The following is a 16,602-nucleotide window of genomic DNA, read 5'->3' on the forward strand; positions in this document are numbered from 1 at the left end:
GTTTGACTTTCACATATTGAGACGCTATGATGATTTCAGAGTAATTTGTTCTCAGTATGTTTTATGAATAGGCTTTACTCTGATGGGCTTTTAAGTGACGTGCCTGAGTAAATGTCTTATCACACTGAGAGCATTTTACCTATACAAGTTCTCTGGTGTGACATTCAATTGTCATATCGACTGAAACTCTTTCCACAAACACAACAGTAATAGAGTTTTTTTCAGTGTGAATTCTCTAATGAACACTGAAAAAAGATGGAACTATCTCATGGATGTTTAAGTGTTTTGACTGAGCAAACTTCTTTTCACACTTAGAGCATTTGTAAGGTCTTTCACAAGCGTGCCGCACAAGCCCTGAAAAGTGAAGCCAAAACGTCTCGATCGCCCCCCAGTGACTGGTCCCAGTATAGGTAATAAAGCCTGCCTCCCAATGTTATTCAATGGGACTTGAGGCCAACAAAAAAATTTAATTACACTTCAATTATTTTTTTTCCAAAGCTGATTTCTGCCATTTACTGTAGTTTTTATCACGCTGATGGAAATTCAAATGTTCGTTTTTAAAATAAGTGTGTTTAGTTAGTTATTTAATAATATAAAAACGGTGGTGTCACGTCATGATTGACAGCTGTGATATCGTGTGATATGCGCAATCTGCGAGAGCGAGGTTGGGGTCTTGATTTCGCGGCTTCACTTCCTGCTCACTACTGCGTATGACTGGTCCCTAAATCGCTACTGCGCAGACTCAAGACCCAAGATGTCAGCGCCATATCGGGACACTGGCGGCTTCAATTTTCACCAATGGAAGAGAGTGAACAGGCGTCGTCCATCTTTTTTTACAGTCTATGGTCTTTCACCTGTATGGATTCTCTGGTGTTACACTAAATGTTGATTAAAACTCTTCCCACAAACATTACAGTGATAACTTTTTTCCACTGTGTATTCTCTTATGAACATTGAAACAAGATGGATCAGAGAAGCTCTCCACAGTGAGAGCAGACGTAAGGTTTCTCTCCAGTATGAACTCTCTCATGGAATTTTGTAATGGTCTGCTGGAGTAAACGTCTTCTCACACAAAGAGCATTTGTGAGATTTATCATCTGTATGAGTTCTCTGGTGTGACACTATAGTCCTGCGGCGATCAAATCTCTTCCCACAAACATTACAGTGATAAAGTTTTGCTCCAATGTGATTCTTTTATGAAAACGTAAGCGAGATGAATCTGAGAAGCTCCAACCAAACTAAGAGCAGACGTAAGTTTTCTCTCCAGTGTGAACTCTCTCATGGGTCCTCAGGCCATCTGATCGAGCAAACGTCTTGTCGCACTGAAAGCATTTGTAAGGTTTTTCACCTGTATGAATTCTCTGGTGTGTCACTAAAGTGCCGCGGTGATTAAAACTCTTCCCACAAACATTACAGTGATAAAGTTTTGCTCCAGTGTGAACCCTCTTATGAACACTGAAACGAGATGGATCAGAGAAGCTCTTTCCACATTGAGAGCAGACAAAAGGTTTCTCTCCAGTGTGAACTCTCTCATGGACTTTTAATTGGCCTGCTTGAGTAAATGTCTTCTCACACTGAGAGCATTTGTAAGGTTTTTCACCTGTATGAATTCTCTTGTGCTTAACTAAAGTGCTGCGACAATTATAACTCTTCCCACAAACATTACAGTGATATGGTTTTTCTCCAGTATGAATTCTCTTATGAATACTTAAATGAGATGAATCAGAGAACCTCCAACCACATTGAGAGCAGACGTACGGTTTCTCTCCAGTGTGAATTCTCTCATGGGTCCTCAGGACATCTGATCGAGCAAACGTCTTCTCGCACTTAAAGCATTTGTAAGGTCTTTCACCTGTATGAGTTCTCTGGTGTGACACTAAATTGCTCCAAGAATTAAACCTTTTCCCACAAACAGTACAGTGATATGGTTTTTCTCCAGTGTGAACTCTCTTATGACCATCAAGAGCGTTTTTGGTGCTTAAATATTTTCCACATTCACTGCAGTAGAAAGACTTTTCATTATTGTGTGTCTTCATGTGAAGTTTTTTCTCTTGTAAGGTGGTAAAGCTAATCTTACATCTCCTGCAGATGAAGAGTTTCGGATCTGTGTGTTCTCTCTCGAAATGGCTCTGTGAGCTCAATGACTCTACACCGGGGATGCAGAAAAGGGTCAATGACGTTATTTCTTCATCCAAACATAATTCACTCTTCACATCTGAAAGAAAAACAACAGCATTTAATATATTGACAGTTGACAGTCCTGTTATAGCTTTATGTGACAACTATATGTGAGAGTTTGTTAATTGGTGTCAACAGTAGATATGCATAGATTTGCTTAGTAGGACGCGTCGTTACAGTCCCAATAGTCAGCACTGCTTAATAGGACATTCCATGTTTTATGAGTGACGACGGGAGCAGACAAGAATGATCCTGCGACACAACATCAGTTGTGCACCTCAGCTTCATTGGGTGTTTCAGACTTTTATCACAAGACACCTGATCAAATCTGTGTCGCATTGTTACATAGTCTTTGTCAGCCCATACTGTGTTCCTCCCCAATGTTGGCCAGTTCTTAAATCATAACAATTAATCGCACTGCTGTGATAGATCGCAGTTGATCTGCGATCCATACTGATCACGACCCACAGTTCGGCTCACATGTGATTTGCGAATGAATACACAAATTTAAATAGGGAGAGTTGCATGTGTTTCAAATGCTTGCAAATGTTAACATTCAAGTGATTTAACTACAAAGTGAGCAGTTTTCTGCGGTTGAATGTGTCCTGTCCAGATCCAGTCAGACGTGATCATCCCTATGCCCTTCAAAGATCAGAACTCTTGATGTGTAAATTTTAAAAAGAGTTGCGCTACTGTGTCTCATACTGTAGTACATTAACATACATTTGGCCAATAGAGCAATGAAAAACAACGTAACGTTTTTATGTGGGCGACTGTTTCTGTTGCACCGTTTGGAATTCGCCCTCTATCTGTGTCTGTATGCGCGTATTTAAATGCACTGAAAAGTGCACACATGGAGAGACGCGTTTCAAAAAAGCAAGCGAACATAAAATCTTTCTGTTTTTGACAGGGCACATACAAACAAAATGATCCCCACAGTATTATTTTTCTAATAACAACATTTGTTTATGTCTTAAGTGTGTATGTATGTTAAGATTGGAGTCAGACACCAGTCTGTGCTTATTTTGTCTTAAAGAGACAGTAACCTCAAATAACCTACTTAAGTCTTTGTCACTTATGTTAATCAAACAGCTCAAGACAAAAAGAAAATCATTTATGTAACTCCAAAAAATTATAATTAGATTTAATCCATATAATAAAGACAGTATAATTATTCATTTGATTTAATATCTGTACCTAATGCTAATTTAAGACCTTCCTTAATGTGCTTTGTACTTTTCTATTAATGTTTGTTATTTCTTTATTTGATTTTCCCACCCCTTTTTTGCTGATCCGAAAAATTATCCGATCTGCGCCTCAAAAACTATAATGTGATCCGAACCGTGAATTTTGTGATCCGTCACACCCTTTATCGCAATTAATCGTTTGAAGAATAAACGTGTGTGTACTGTGTATAATAGCTCTGTACATATAAATACACACACATGCATGTATACGTGTAAGGATTATTTACATGTGTATGAACATTTTTATATTTATATGTCATTTATATTATATATAAATATGAATACTTAATATATAAATAATTTTTTTCTTAAAATTAAACATGCATGTGTTTCTATTTATTTATTATATTTAAAGTACAGAAACATATATGATGTAATTAAAAACTTTTATTCTGCAAACGATTAGTCGTGATTAGAATACCTGAGATCACCAGGTCGGGACATTAAAATGACAAAATGTAAAGATAATAATGATGTTAAATATCTCCATTATACCCCCATGTTATTAATGATCCCAAATATTAAATCACGAATAATAATATACGAATGATAACTGAAATTAAAATTAAACATATCAACATTAATTTATATTACAAAACTGAAGTAGAAAACATACCTGAATTAACGTTAATAAAATCATCATCATCATCATCAGTGTGATCTTCCTCTTCTGTGGGTTCTGTTTTCACCTCCATCTTCAGTTTGGTCTGCAGGATCTGCTGCTGTTCTCCAGCGTTCCAGACAGAATCCAGAGACTCTGTGGAGGTTTGATCAGTAGATTCCTCATCCTGTAAGCCCTGATCAGTTCCTGATTTACAGCACATCACATCCATCTCATCATCAACACTAAAATACACAGAGACAAGACTCTGTTTACACTCAATAAAACACTCAAGAGAGGAAAACACTGAGGATAAACAAACACATCATACGCGAGCTCTTTCTTTCTTTCTTTCTTTAGTGGGTTTATCGGCGGACTAAAGAGCTGCAGAGCGCCTCCTGCTGTACTGGAGACAGAAGACACTCAACACTTCTTCTTATAAATTTTCGTATTTGTATGCTCTTTTTATGTATATTTAAAGTCTTAAAGTTTATTCAATAATACAATTATGTATTTAAGGGAATTTAAATGAGCGGCTTATGATAATTATTTATACTAATTATTAATATTTTAAACATTCTTCACCATACCAATTAAACAATCTTGGGTGTCTGGCCAACATTCGTCCAGCGAATGTTTAGTCAGACACTATAAACTATTAGCTCTCTTGGCTAGAAAGATGAATATCCTAAAATTGATCCAACAGCTTTAAGAGCAGGTAGCGATTACTTTAATGATTAGTGACTCCAGATTATGAGCATGAACTACAACAACATCATGTCTGATAAAAATTCTTTATCCACTAATTAAACACATATTACTCTAAACATACAAACACGCACACATATATACAGTTCAGTATTGGGACAAGTAAACGTTGAAGTAGAGAAAATAATAAATCATGAAGTTATGGCAGTATTTGTAATTCACCAGATCAAAGCCTAAAACAAACGATAAATTACTTAATGCGAATGCACCTTAGTTAAAAGGGTGATAATGATGTGTGATATATCACTGAATAAGTATGATACTTGCATTTCCATTAAAAGAAAGTGAGGCTTCAGATGATCTTGACTGAAAGGATTGATGAGAGAGAAAGCCAGCTTGATGCAAATGATTCTTGGTAAATGAAAAGACAATGCCTAGGCCTGGCACAAACTTAGAAGTACGCTGAAAAAAACATATTTTCGCATCCTCATCCTGACAAGAGTCCTAAAAGGGCTTAAAAGTATTCAGAAAGACTGAGATGTAAAGACAGAGATGACTGAGGGAAACTCAGAGATGACCTGACACTCCAAAAAAAAAAAAAAAAAAAAAAAACCACCTCAGGGTGTGTACTTAGGCAGGGGTCTATAAACTATGAAGATGTGGTGTGATCAATCAGAGGTTATACTTTCAGATGGCAAGTTAACTGGGTCTTCCAACATGTTGTTTGCATATGGAATTAAATTGGATGTTGAGGTGGAAGTGTTAAAGAGTTTTTAATATTCATATGAAGAAGTTTCCAAACATAATGCATATTATCGTATATTTGGGTTAATATACAGATATAACATAAGCACCAAGAACATAATCAATGTTATCAAATATAAATATTTGATTAAGACATTTACAATATACATTTATATGTGAATACATGAATGAGTAAATTATTATAAAGTTGGATGCATTTATATAATGTGATGTGTGCTATTTAATTTACTTTATGCTTTATTCTGATTGGCTGTTCCATGGGTGATGATTATTTTTCTGTTAACCGCACACCTAACCGTTAAAATGTCTTAAAAATAGGCACCGGAGTGGTAAGCATGGTATTTGCAGAATAATTGTCTCAGATCTTTTGAATTATTTTAATATGCAGTCCGTCTCGCGTCATTCCGCATTACCACCTTGGGTGTTTATTATTTTCTTATAATTCAAAAGCCCGTCGTCAATTATTCCTCTGTATGTTTAATCTGGTCATAATCGTTTCTATCCTCTACGACATCATGAAGAAACATCAATCGTTTTGTGTATTGAATGATGAATGAAGTGTTGCGTCTTCTCTCTCCAGTACAGCAGGAGGCGCTCTGCAGCTCTTTAGTCCACAGATAAACCCACTAAAGAAAGAAAGAAAGAGCTCGCGTGTGATGTGTTTGTTTATCCTCAGTGTTTTTCTCTCTTGAGTGTTTTATTGAGTGTAAACAGAGTCTTGTCTCTGTGTATTTTAGTGTTGATGATGAGAGATGAGATGTGCTGTAAATCAGTAGGAACTGATCTGTCCATGCTGGATATTGATGATTTCATCACAGAAATCTCTCAGCTGAAGAAAGAGGTGGCGTTACTGGAGACAAAGCTGAGGTTAAGAGGAGATGAAGGACTGAAGAGAGAGGTTTGTACAGCTTAAACATCCTTTACCTGAATCAGACAACATCAAATCATTTCTAATCTTACTCTGTGTGTGTTTGTTGTGAATCTTCCACACAGGACTCCGAGCTCAGTCTGACTTTACTCTGTTATACTGAGTCAAAGCCCACAGACGCTCAGGACACTACAGTGTGTGACAGTAATCAGGGCTTACAGGATGAGGAATCTACTGATCAAACCTCCACAGAGTCTCTGGATTCTGTCTGGAACGCTGGAGAACAGCAGCAGATCCTGCAGACCAAACTCACGATGTGTTCAGTCAAACTCATCGACTGCAGGAACCTCATGATGAAGATCAAAACAAAACCTAAACCAAATGAACATGAAGGCGATCATGATGGTCATGATTTTATTTTGTCAGGTATGTATCCTCCGTAATTTATGTTGTATTTGTACAATTTATAATCCAGTAACTTTGCCGGCCCAAATTGTCAATGTAACTCTAAAACCAATTAGAGCTTCAAATTTCATAATCGATTAGTTTTGTGAGGTCACAAGATCCCGCACCCAACGTTGCCAGGTCAGGACAATGACAGAAGCAAAAAAGCTCAAATGAATGCTGGTTAATAAAGGTCTCTTAAAGGAACACGCCCACATTATGGGAATTTAGCTTATTCACCATATCCCCCAGAGTTAGATAAGTACCTTTTTCATCTCCGTGCGTGCTATATCTCTTGTCTGACGCAGCCACCGGTAGCTTAGGTTAGCACAAAGACTGGAAGTGAATGGCTCCAGCTAGCATACTGCTCCCAATAAGTGACAAAATAACGATAACATCCGCTTCGGGTCGTGCCTAACAACGCCCCTTAGCTGTTACAAAATGCACTGGTAACCCACTTCTTCTTGGGGCTTATTGCTTTAGTAAATCCCTCTTTGAAAAAGTAATTTTAACCACTGATTCTTCAGATCTTCATCCTTTGGTAGTGAGAACAACACAGACTGAAACACAGCGTGATGTGATGTTGACACACTAACTAACTAACTAAAGTGTCTGTGGGCAGGTCATAGTTTTCGTTTCTCCCGAGCAAGACTGTAAGCGGAGATTTTTATGCAAAATGTTCGTATTACGTGGATAAAGACAGGCAGGGGATTCAATCCATATGACGACTCGTTTCAGCGATTCAGAGTCGACTTCATACTTTAGAATCCAATTACTTGATTAATTGTGTACTATTTGTCTCTGTGTAAATATAGAAAAAGATACAGAATCTCAATTCATCATTTTCTGTGTATCATGTTTCTTTCAGATGTGAGGAGTGAATTATGTTTGGATGGAGAAATAGCATCTTCGACTCTTTCCTGCATCACTGGTGGAGAGACATTGAGCTCACAGAGACATTTAAAGAGACGTGAGAGAAAACGCACAAAACAGAAACTCTTCACCTGCACCAAATGTAAGATCAGCTTTACTACCTTACAAGAAAAGAGACGTCATTATTCAAAAGTGCACAAAGAGAAGAAGAAGCAGTTTCACTGTCAGCAGTGTGGGAAGGTTTTTGTCTTCTTATCTCAGCTAAAACGTCACATGAGGACCCACAATGGTGAAAAGCCTTTCCACTGCACTGAATGTGGCTATTACTTCAGCAGCAAACACGGTCTTAATGGTCATAAGAGAATTCACACAGGAGAAAAACCATACGAGTGTCCTCACTGTGAGATGAAATTCTCAGAAAACACCTGTTTAAAGAAACATGTGCGTATACACACCAACGAGAGACCATATAAGTGCAATCAATGTGACAAAGCCTTTAGGGATTCAGGTTGTCTAAAGTCACACCAAAAAACACACTCTGATAAACTCTATCAATGTTCACACTGTGATAAACGTTTCAGTCTAAAATCTAATCTGAAAGTCCATGAAAGAATTCACACCGGAGAGAAACCTTACTACTGCTCGATTTGTGAAAAGAGCTTCACTGGTCTAAGTGCAATTATTGTTCATCAGAGAATTCACACTGGAGAGAAACCTCATCACTGTAATCTTTGTGGGAAGAGTTTTACTCGACATGACAATTTTGTGAAACACACGAGAATTCATACAGGAGAAAACCCTTTCAAATGCTCTCAGTGTGAGAAGACGTTTACTGAGTTAGATCACTTAATAACCCATGAGAGAGATCACATTGGAGAAAAACCTTACTTCTGCTCAATCTGTAGAAAGAGCTTCCCTGATCCATCTCATGTCAAAGTTCATCAGAGAGTTCCTACTGGAGAGAAACTTCATCACTGTAGTGTTTGTGGAAAGAGTTTCAATCGACATGACAGTTTGGTGAATCACCAGAGAACTCATACAGGTGAAAAACCTTACAAATGCTCTCACTGTGAGAAGACATTTGCTCTTTTAAAGTCCTTAAAAGTCCATGAGAGAATTCACACCGGAGAGAAACCTTACGACTGCTCGATCTGTGGAAAGAGCTTCTCAAGTCCATCTAATTTCAGATTTCATAAGAGAGTTCACACTGGAGAGAAACCTCATCACTGTAGTGTTTGTGGGAAGAGTTTTAGTCAACCTCAAAGTTTAGTGTCACACCAGAGAATTCATACAGGTGAAAGACCTTACAAATGCTCTCAGTGTGAGAAGACGTTTGCTCATTCATCATCCTTTAAAGCCCATGAGATACTTCACACAGGAGAGAAACCTCATCACTGTAGTGTCTGTGGGAAGAGTTTTAGTCAACCTCAAAGTTTAGCGTCACACCAGAGAATTCATACAGGTGAAAAACCTTACAAATGCTCTCAGTGTGAGAAGACGTTTGCGCGATCAAATGACCTGAGAACCCATCTAAGAGTTCACACAGGAGAGAAACCTTACCAGTGCTCTATCTGTGGAGAGAAATTCACCTATTCTGGAAGTCTTCGTGCTCATCAGAAGAAACATACTGAAGAACAAACTACACTTGAAAACATAGTGAATCTATACACGCCAGTGCTTTAGAGCAGTGGTTCTCAAACTGGGGCTGTGAGATTGTGCCAAGGGGGCCAGAGTTTTATGAAATTTTAAAAATACATTAATGTTTCATAAATTCTGTGTAATAAAAAAATCTGAAAAGTAAGGCAATGCATTGTATAATTTAATAGGTTTTGTTTAATTACAATATTAAGTTTTAGAATTTTTTTAGTTCATACATTTTCCTGGGGGGGGGGGGTAAAGCCAGTGATTTCTGATGATAAATCCAATTTCCTTAAGTCCAATTTATAGTTGTGTGTAAGTACTATGCCGAAGATTATCTGTAGTCTCTTATTTTTTGTCCTTGGCCAATCACATGCCTTGTATTTAAACATGCAGTTAGCTACATTTGAGTTTTATAACAGTGCATGCAAATAATGCAGCAAAATACATTACACAACAAGACAACAACTCTAAGAAGTGCTGTGTTGATTTTAAAGGGCCCATGGCATGAAAATGTTAGCATTGCCACTTTGTAGGCGTGAGCAAAAATTAGGTCATTGAAATTTGGCCCTCTTTATGATGTCATAAGGAGCTCTTATTATAATAATACCACCCCCTTAATCTGCACTATCCAACCACATCACTGCCATTTAGTGCAGAGGGAAAGAAAAAATAATTGACAGCGCAATTGAGTTTGAATTGCATCAAACCACCATCATTGTGATCAGTGTTTGCACTTCATCCGCCAATTTGCATTTTAAAGGACACATTTTTGCTCACACCTACAAAGTGGCAGTGCTAACATTTTCATGCCATGGGCCCTTTAACCCAACTGCTGGGTTGTTGTCAATTAACCACGAGTTGAAACAACCTAGCTGTTGTGTTCTGTCCAATAGTGACCCAACCCTGGGTAAAAACGACCCAACACACAGTTTACAACTTTGATACAAGTTTAAAACAAAGACCAATGAGGAGAAATATGCGCTTGATTCGTGCTCTAGTTTGCTGTTTAGCATTATAAACGTAGGCTACATAGCAAAAAATCTAATTTATCAAATGAGCTGTAAAATATAAGATTGAAAACGTAGGAATGTAGTAAGATGGTCTTGGTCTGTTTGAATGTATCATGTTGGGTTTGGTCATATGATCAAGGGATGATAAAAGACAATGTTTGCATAGGCTCTGGGCTATTTTTTTCTTCTTCTGGGAGATCTCCATGAGCTCTGTTCTGGGACTCCGTTCATTTTCTATGCTCTTCCTCTTTACTTAAGCTCTGGGGTAAAGGCCATAAGGCCAAGATTCCAATTCTCAAGTTTCTTCCAAATTTTCTTTTTTTCTAACATTCTTTCTTTCTCTGTTCTCTTTACCAGTGCTTCCCAATCCTGGTCCTTGAGGACCCCCTTCCAAAAAGTTTTAGATTCTCCTTATTTAACACACCTGATTTAACTCATCAGCTTGTTTGGGTGCCAAATGGTTTACCATTTTGAAAGGAGGCTGATTAGTTGAAGAAAGTGTTTTAAAATAGGAAACATTTAAAACTTTTTGAAAGGGGGTCCTTGAGGACCAGGATTGAGCACTGCACTTTACTAACAGGTAATATCTCATACATATTGGAAACAGTTCATTGTATTATTACTTACCATTTAATGTATTTATGATGTAACAATTTCAATTGTAACTTTATTTCAGTACTGTTATTAAACTTGAGAGTCCATGCTTTGATGACATCATGTAATGCAGACCTTGGAGGCCCTTCAGAACTTCATCCTTTTATCCATCTTATTTTCAAACGCGGAAGTAAAAGATGTGACTTATTTCCTTTTTTGTATGAGACATCCGTTTTAATATCCAGCCGGTAGAAAACAGTGTTGTGGGACGTAGCATAAAACATGATTTAAATAGTTATAGTAAATATTTACAGGTTTTTGTACACGGGGGTGAAGGGGGTTGGGTCCTTAATCTAATTTATATTCATGTGTTAGGTCTACGCTGTAGCTACGCCATAGATTATCTGTAGCCTCTTCTTTTTTGTCCTGTTATTGGGGAACTTGGGGGCACTTGACCATAAAGGATAAACTATGTTCCCTCTGTATGCCCAGATAGCAAGCAACCATTCAAACAATGTTAAAAATTTTGATTTGTCAATGTCAATGAGTTTGCACCCTCCATTAATATTGAAAAAATATAAAAAAATTCAACAAATCACCATTATGGAGATCAGTGTCTGCTTTAGTTAAGCTCTTGACTTTCACTAAGTTAAATCTTTCATTTTTTTCCATGTTTGAATGTGTTTTTTCCGTGTTTGTTCTTCTGAAAACTAAGATGCCTTTTAAATGGCAAAGCACAATCTGACATGAAGCATACATTCATGAAAATACTTCCTAATGATAACATTGAAATGTGTTTTCTGAAGAGCCCTTAATCTGTTACATTGCTATTTAGAAAACAAGGTCTGCTGCCAAATATATTATTTAAGAGATGTAGAGCACCAAGGAAATTAATAAATTATTTTTTAAATAAATCCAAAATAGCAGTCAGAAAAACTATAACTTCCCAATTAAAAAACCACCATTATGGTGATCAATGCTTGCTTTAGTTGGGCTCTTCACTCTTGCGTTTTAATGTTTAGTTTTCTCTGGCTGTTGTAACAGTGTCTTAAAATGCATCGGTTATTGCAAAGAAAATTAGGATCTTAGGGGATCAGTTGATTTAATCTGTAAACTTAAAAATAGTGTTTTGTGTTAATGATGTGTAAATGTTGTGTGAAAGTATAGTGAGATTGAAGCAGTTTTATGGCTGTAATATTCTTATGAATGATCAAATTCAGTGTATGAAACTCAACAATGATGACAATCAACAGAAGTAAGCTTCATGCTGCAATGCATGCTGGATATCAACATACTACCACACTCATCCATGACTCCCAGCAGTGTTGAAGTTTGTATCATTAGTGATGATGTCATTTATCATGTCACAAAAGGATTAACACCAAAAGCAGCATAATGTCATTCCAACTTAACACCCATTAACGTTGAAAAATTGCCTTCTTCATCAGTGCACGTGTTCTTAAATAAGCAAACACACGCACTGAAAAAGAATAAACTAGGCAAATGTCATGAGCCAAGAGCCCAAATAAAGCAAACACTGATCACCAAAATGGTGGTTTGTTGAAATTTCTATTTTTCAACATTAATGGAGGGTGCAATTGTGATATTGATTCAATGCAATGACAGTGTACTGTCCTCTGCAGCCGTGCAATTCATTGTATTTAAAAATAAAAATAAATCCAATTCAGTGCACGTACGGTAGCCTTAAACAATTATTTTACCCATAATCTTGCAGCCCTACCATAAGGTGTTTTAATATTATTAGAGTAAACTTCTGAAAGGGAACAAATGTGTTTGTGTTTTCCCTGTATTTTTTTGATGTTGAAAAAATCTTGAGATTTTTTTAAAGTTTGAAAACTCTTTATATACAATATACAATATTTATCTAGTATACAGGGGAAACAGATGGAAAAATACAAATCCCTATCTTCATTTTTTAGTACTTAGATCATGTATATTGCCAAATAATGTAAGGTAGGCCTACCTTGTGTCAAAAAAGAACAAATATATAACTTTCAACATTTTGTTTTACTTGAGATAGTCATATGAAACTTACTTTTTTCCAATAAACTGATAAGCTTTGCATCAAATAGAATTTTGATACTTTTGCAATAGACAACTCCTTGTTACATCTATGACAATTTGTAGATCCTTTTCCTTTTAGAGTTCGTATGAAGTCGCGTTCAAGTTTATTTTTAAATCTAGACAAATGGCAACCACACTCAAATATAGACAAGTGTGATACAAAACTCGTGTTCACAGGTCGAGGGATTTGAAAAGAAGAAAAAAAGCTGTGCGTCCTGCGTTTTCCATACGTCTTAGATGTTAATAGACCCTAATGCAAGAATTCTTCCAGTAAGTGGTTGGGACTCAGGACACAATCAACTTGAGAATAACATTTTCAAGTGGGGCTGGATAAGTACTGGCAGCCTAAGGACAGCAACCTTCAACCCGGTGGCATGACAACACCGCCCCTTCTTGGCAAAAAAACAGACCAGCCCATCGGGAATTCTCCTGGTCTTTCCTATGGCCAATCCAGGCCTGCATTGGCTGTTAACAAACGACAACACTAAACCACATGAAACCCTAATGTGATTGACCTCTAAAGCACTCCGGGTATGACTTTCACAGATTGAAACGCTATGATGATTTCAGAGTAAATTGTTCTCAGTATGGGCTTTACTCTGATGGGCTTTTAAGTGACATGCCTGAGTAAACGTCTTCTCACACTGAGAGCATTTGTAAGGTCTTTCCCCTGTATGAGTTCTCTGGTGCTTTGCTAAACTGTAATGTCGACTGAAACTCTTCCCACAAACACTACAGTGATAAGGTTTTTCTCCAGTGTGAATTCTCTGATGAACCCTGAAACGAGATAGATCAGTGAAGCTTTTTCCACATTGAGAACAGACGTAAGGTTTCTCTCCAGTGTGAATTCTCTCATGGACCTTCAGGATGTCGGATCGAGTAAACATCTTCTCACACTGAGAGCATTTGTAAGGTTTTTCACCTGTATGAATTCTCTGGTGCTTTACTAAAGTGCTGCGACAATTAAAACTCTTCCCACAAACATTACAGTGATGAGGTTTCTCTCCAGTGTGAACTCTCTTATGACCATCAAGAGAGTGTTTGCTGCTTAAATATTTGCCACATTCACTGCAGTAGAAAGACTGTTCATTATTGTGTGTCCTCATGTGAAGTTTCTTCTCTTGTAAGGTAGTAAAGCTGATCTCAGATCTGGTGCAGGTAAAGAGTTTCGGTTCGGTGTGTTTTCTCTCTAAATGTCTCTGTGAGCTCAATGTCTCTACACCGGTGATGCAGGAAAGAGTCGAGGACGTTATTTCTCCATCCAAACATAATTCACTCTTCACTTCTGAAAGTAAAACAATAGTATTTAATAACTTTCAGGTCTTTTTCTATATTCACACAGAACCACTAAACAGTTGTCAGTCCTGTTATAGCTTCATGTGACAGCTGAAACAAATATATGTGAGGGGGGCTGGGACTTTAAAATGAAAAAATCTAATGCTAGTAATGATGTTTTATCTCCATTATACCCCCATGTTATTAATGCTCCGAAAAGTTTAATCATGAATAATAATAACTTATAATTCATCAAACTGAAATTGACTCACAAGAATTAAACATATCAACATTTACTTATATTACAAAATAAAGAGAAAACATACCTGAGGGAATAAAATCATCATCATCAGGGTGATCTTCCTCTTCTACAGGTTCAGTTTTTACCACCATCTTCAGTTTGGTCGGCAGGATCTGCTGCTGTTCTCCAGCGTTCCAGACAGAATCCAGAGACTCTGTGGAGGTTTGATCAGTAGATTCCTCATCCTGTAAGCCCTGATTACTGTCACACACTGTAGTGTCCTGAGAGTCTGTGGGCTTTGACTCAGTATAACAGAGTAAAGTCAGACTGAGCTCAGAGTCCTGTGTGGAAGACTCACAACAAACACACACAGAGTAAGATTAGAAATGATTTGATGTTGTCTGATTCAGGTAAGGGATGTTTAACCTGTACAAACCTCTCTCTTCAGTCCTTCATCTCCTCTTAACCTCAGCTTTGTCTCCAGTAACGCCACCTCTTTCTTTAGGTGAGAGATTTCTGTGATGAAATCATCAATATCCAGCATGGACAGATCAGTTCCTACTGATTTACAGCACATCTCATCTCTCATCATCAACACTAAAATACACAGAGACAAGACTCTGTTTACACTCAATAAAACACTCAAGAGAGAAAAACACGCGAGCTCTTTCTTTCTTTCTTAAGTGGGTTTATCCGCGTACTAAAGTGCTGCAGAGCGCCTCCTGCTGTACTGGAGAGAGAAGACACTCAACAACGTCAGACTCGCACTGGTATATTATAATATATATACATTTCAATTATAAAACTTAAATATTAATACTGCATTGCAGCCCTAAATATGGGTAATAATTATAAAATAAAAGTTTAAAGAAGTTTAAAACTGAACTATAATGAATGACCCTATATAGTCAGCAATGTTATTTTCAGCAGCATTGCTCTAATTCAGCAATGGGTAATAAAACACAGAAATCACTAAGGAAGATGGGCTATAAAAATAAACACAAAAAAGGAGAAAGCAATTCAATTTAATTTTGTTTATATAGCGCTTTTCCACAATTGTTTAATTGTTTCAAAGCAGCTCTACATTAATAAAAGCAGGAGAAATCACAGTAAAGTGGACAACATAAGAAGCAGAGTATGCTACAGCGGATAAGATTAAACATATTAGTTATGCGTAGTAATAATAACATATCCCTTACGAAAACTGACCATGGTTTTGTGTGGTAAAACTACACCTTTACCCTCAAAAAACATGGTTGATTTTTGTAAGGGATAGAAGACAGCTGACTCTCTATGGGTTAAATAAAAACTCGTAGGAGAAAATTAAAAACTATTTTAATAAGAGGAAAAAGTCCCTGTATGTATTCCCATGCTGGTTTGGTGCTGGATAACAGAATTAACCATGGTTTTACTACAGTTAAAACCAAAAAAAAACATAGTTGGTGTAGTAAAACCATGGTTTTTCTGATAACAATCAATACACCAAAAAAACATGGTTACTACACTTTTACCACAAAAAGGTTAATGTTCGTAAGGGTACCTAGTGGTCACAGCACCAAAACACAACATTTGCTGGTCATGCTGGTATGACAAGCATGGGATGCTGGTGCTGGTATGCTGAAAAAAATCTATAAAAAATTCGAACAAAAGGTTTCTCAGCTGTTCTTTGTTGTATAGGCGTCCTTAATAACATACTAAAAGTTTACCCAAGTTTGACCACTAGAAAGTTGTAATTTTCAAGATGGCATCCAAGATTTTTGATATTTGACATTTGATATTGCTTGGCTCATTCAAATGTTGTTGGCAGAACAATGTATTTCATTTTGCTCAGACCAAATACCTTGACTACTTAAACCACATACCCCACACCCAGATTTGGGAAACTGGTTGACAGTCAGTTCCTGAGCAGTATGACGCTTTTCATACCCCACGGGTCAGGTCAGCTCACTTTTCGGGGCTTTTTCACTGGGTACAGTATGTAGTACACAATACGTTTTTAGTACCACCTCGGTTGAGGTTCCAAGCAAGCTGGGCTAATGCTAAAACGTGACATGAAAACACTGTAGATCATT

General features: G+C 37.2%; 2 protein-coding genes across 3 annotated transcripts; one reads left to right on the forward strand and one right to left on the reverse strand.

Annotated features, from left to right (window-relative positions):
- Window positions 1-318: 318 nt before the first annotated feature.
- LOC135752364 (uncharacterized) lies at window positions 319-15,765 on the reverse strand. 2 transcript variants are annotated; one of them, XM_073814527.1, is made up of 4 exons: window positions 14,967-15,703; window positions 14,616-14,883; window positions 13,648-14,299; window positions 319-1,899 (listed from the first exon to the last, which is right to left on the reverse strand). In XM_073814527.1, the coding sequence occupies exons 1-4, from the start codon at window positions 15,120-15,122 to the stop codon at window positions 1,239-1,241; spliced, it is 1,737 nt and encodes a 578-aa protein (XP_073670628.1). In that variant the 5' UTR covers window positions 15,123-15,703; the 3' UTR covers window positions 319-1,238. The 2 variants fall into 2 exon arrangements, with proteins under 2 accessions (XP_073670628.1, XP_073670627.1); XM_073814526.1 differs by lacking the exon at window positions 13,648-14,299 and having other exon boundaries at window positions 319-2,215; window positions 14,967-15,765.
- LOC135760506 (uncharacterized) lies at window positions 6,101-12,434 on the forward strand. Its single transcript, XM_065274514.2, has 3 exons — window positions 6,101-6,397; window positions 6,493-6,793; window positions 7,680-12,434. Exons 1-3 carry the CDS (start codon window positions 6,242-6,244, stop codon window positions 9,365-9,367), a joined length of 2,145 nt encoding a protein of 714 aa, XP_065130586.1. The 5' UTR covers window positions 6,101-6,241; the 3' UTR covers window positions 9,368-12,434.
- Window positions 15,766-16,602: the final 837 nt, after the last annotated feature.

Source organism: Paramisgurnus dabryanus, chromosome 4 (assembly GCF_030506205.2).
Source record: "Paramisgurnus dabryanus chromosome 4, PD_genome_1.1, whole genome shotgun sequence".
In the NCBI taxonomy this organism is placed as follows: Eukaryota; Metazoa; Chordata; class Actinopteri; order Cypriniformes; family Cobitidae; genus Paramisgurnus; species Paramisgurnus dabryanus.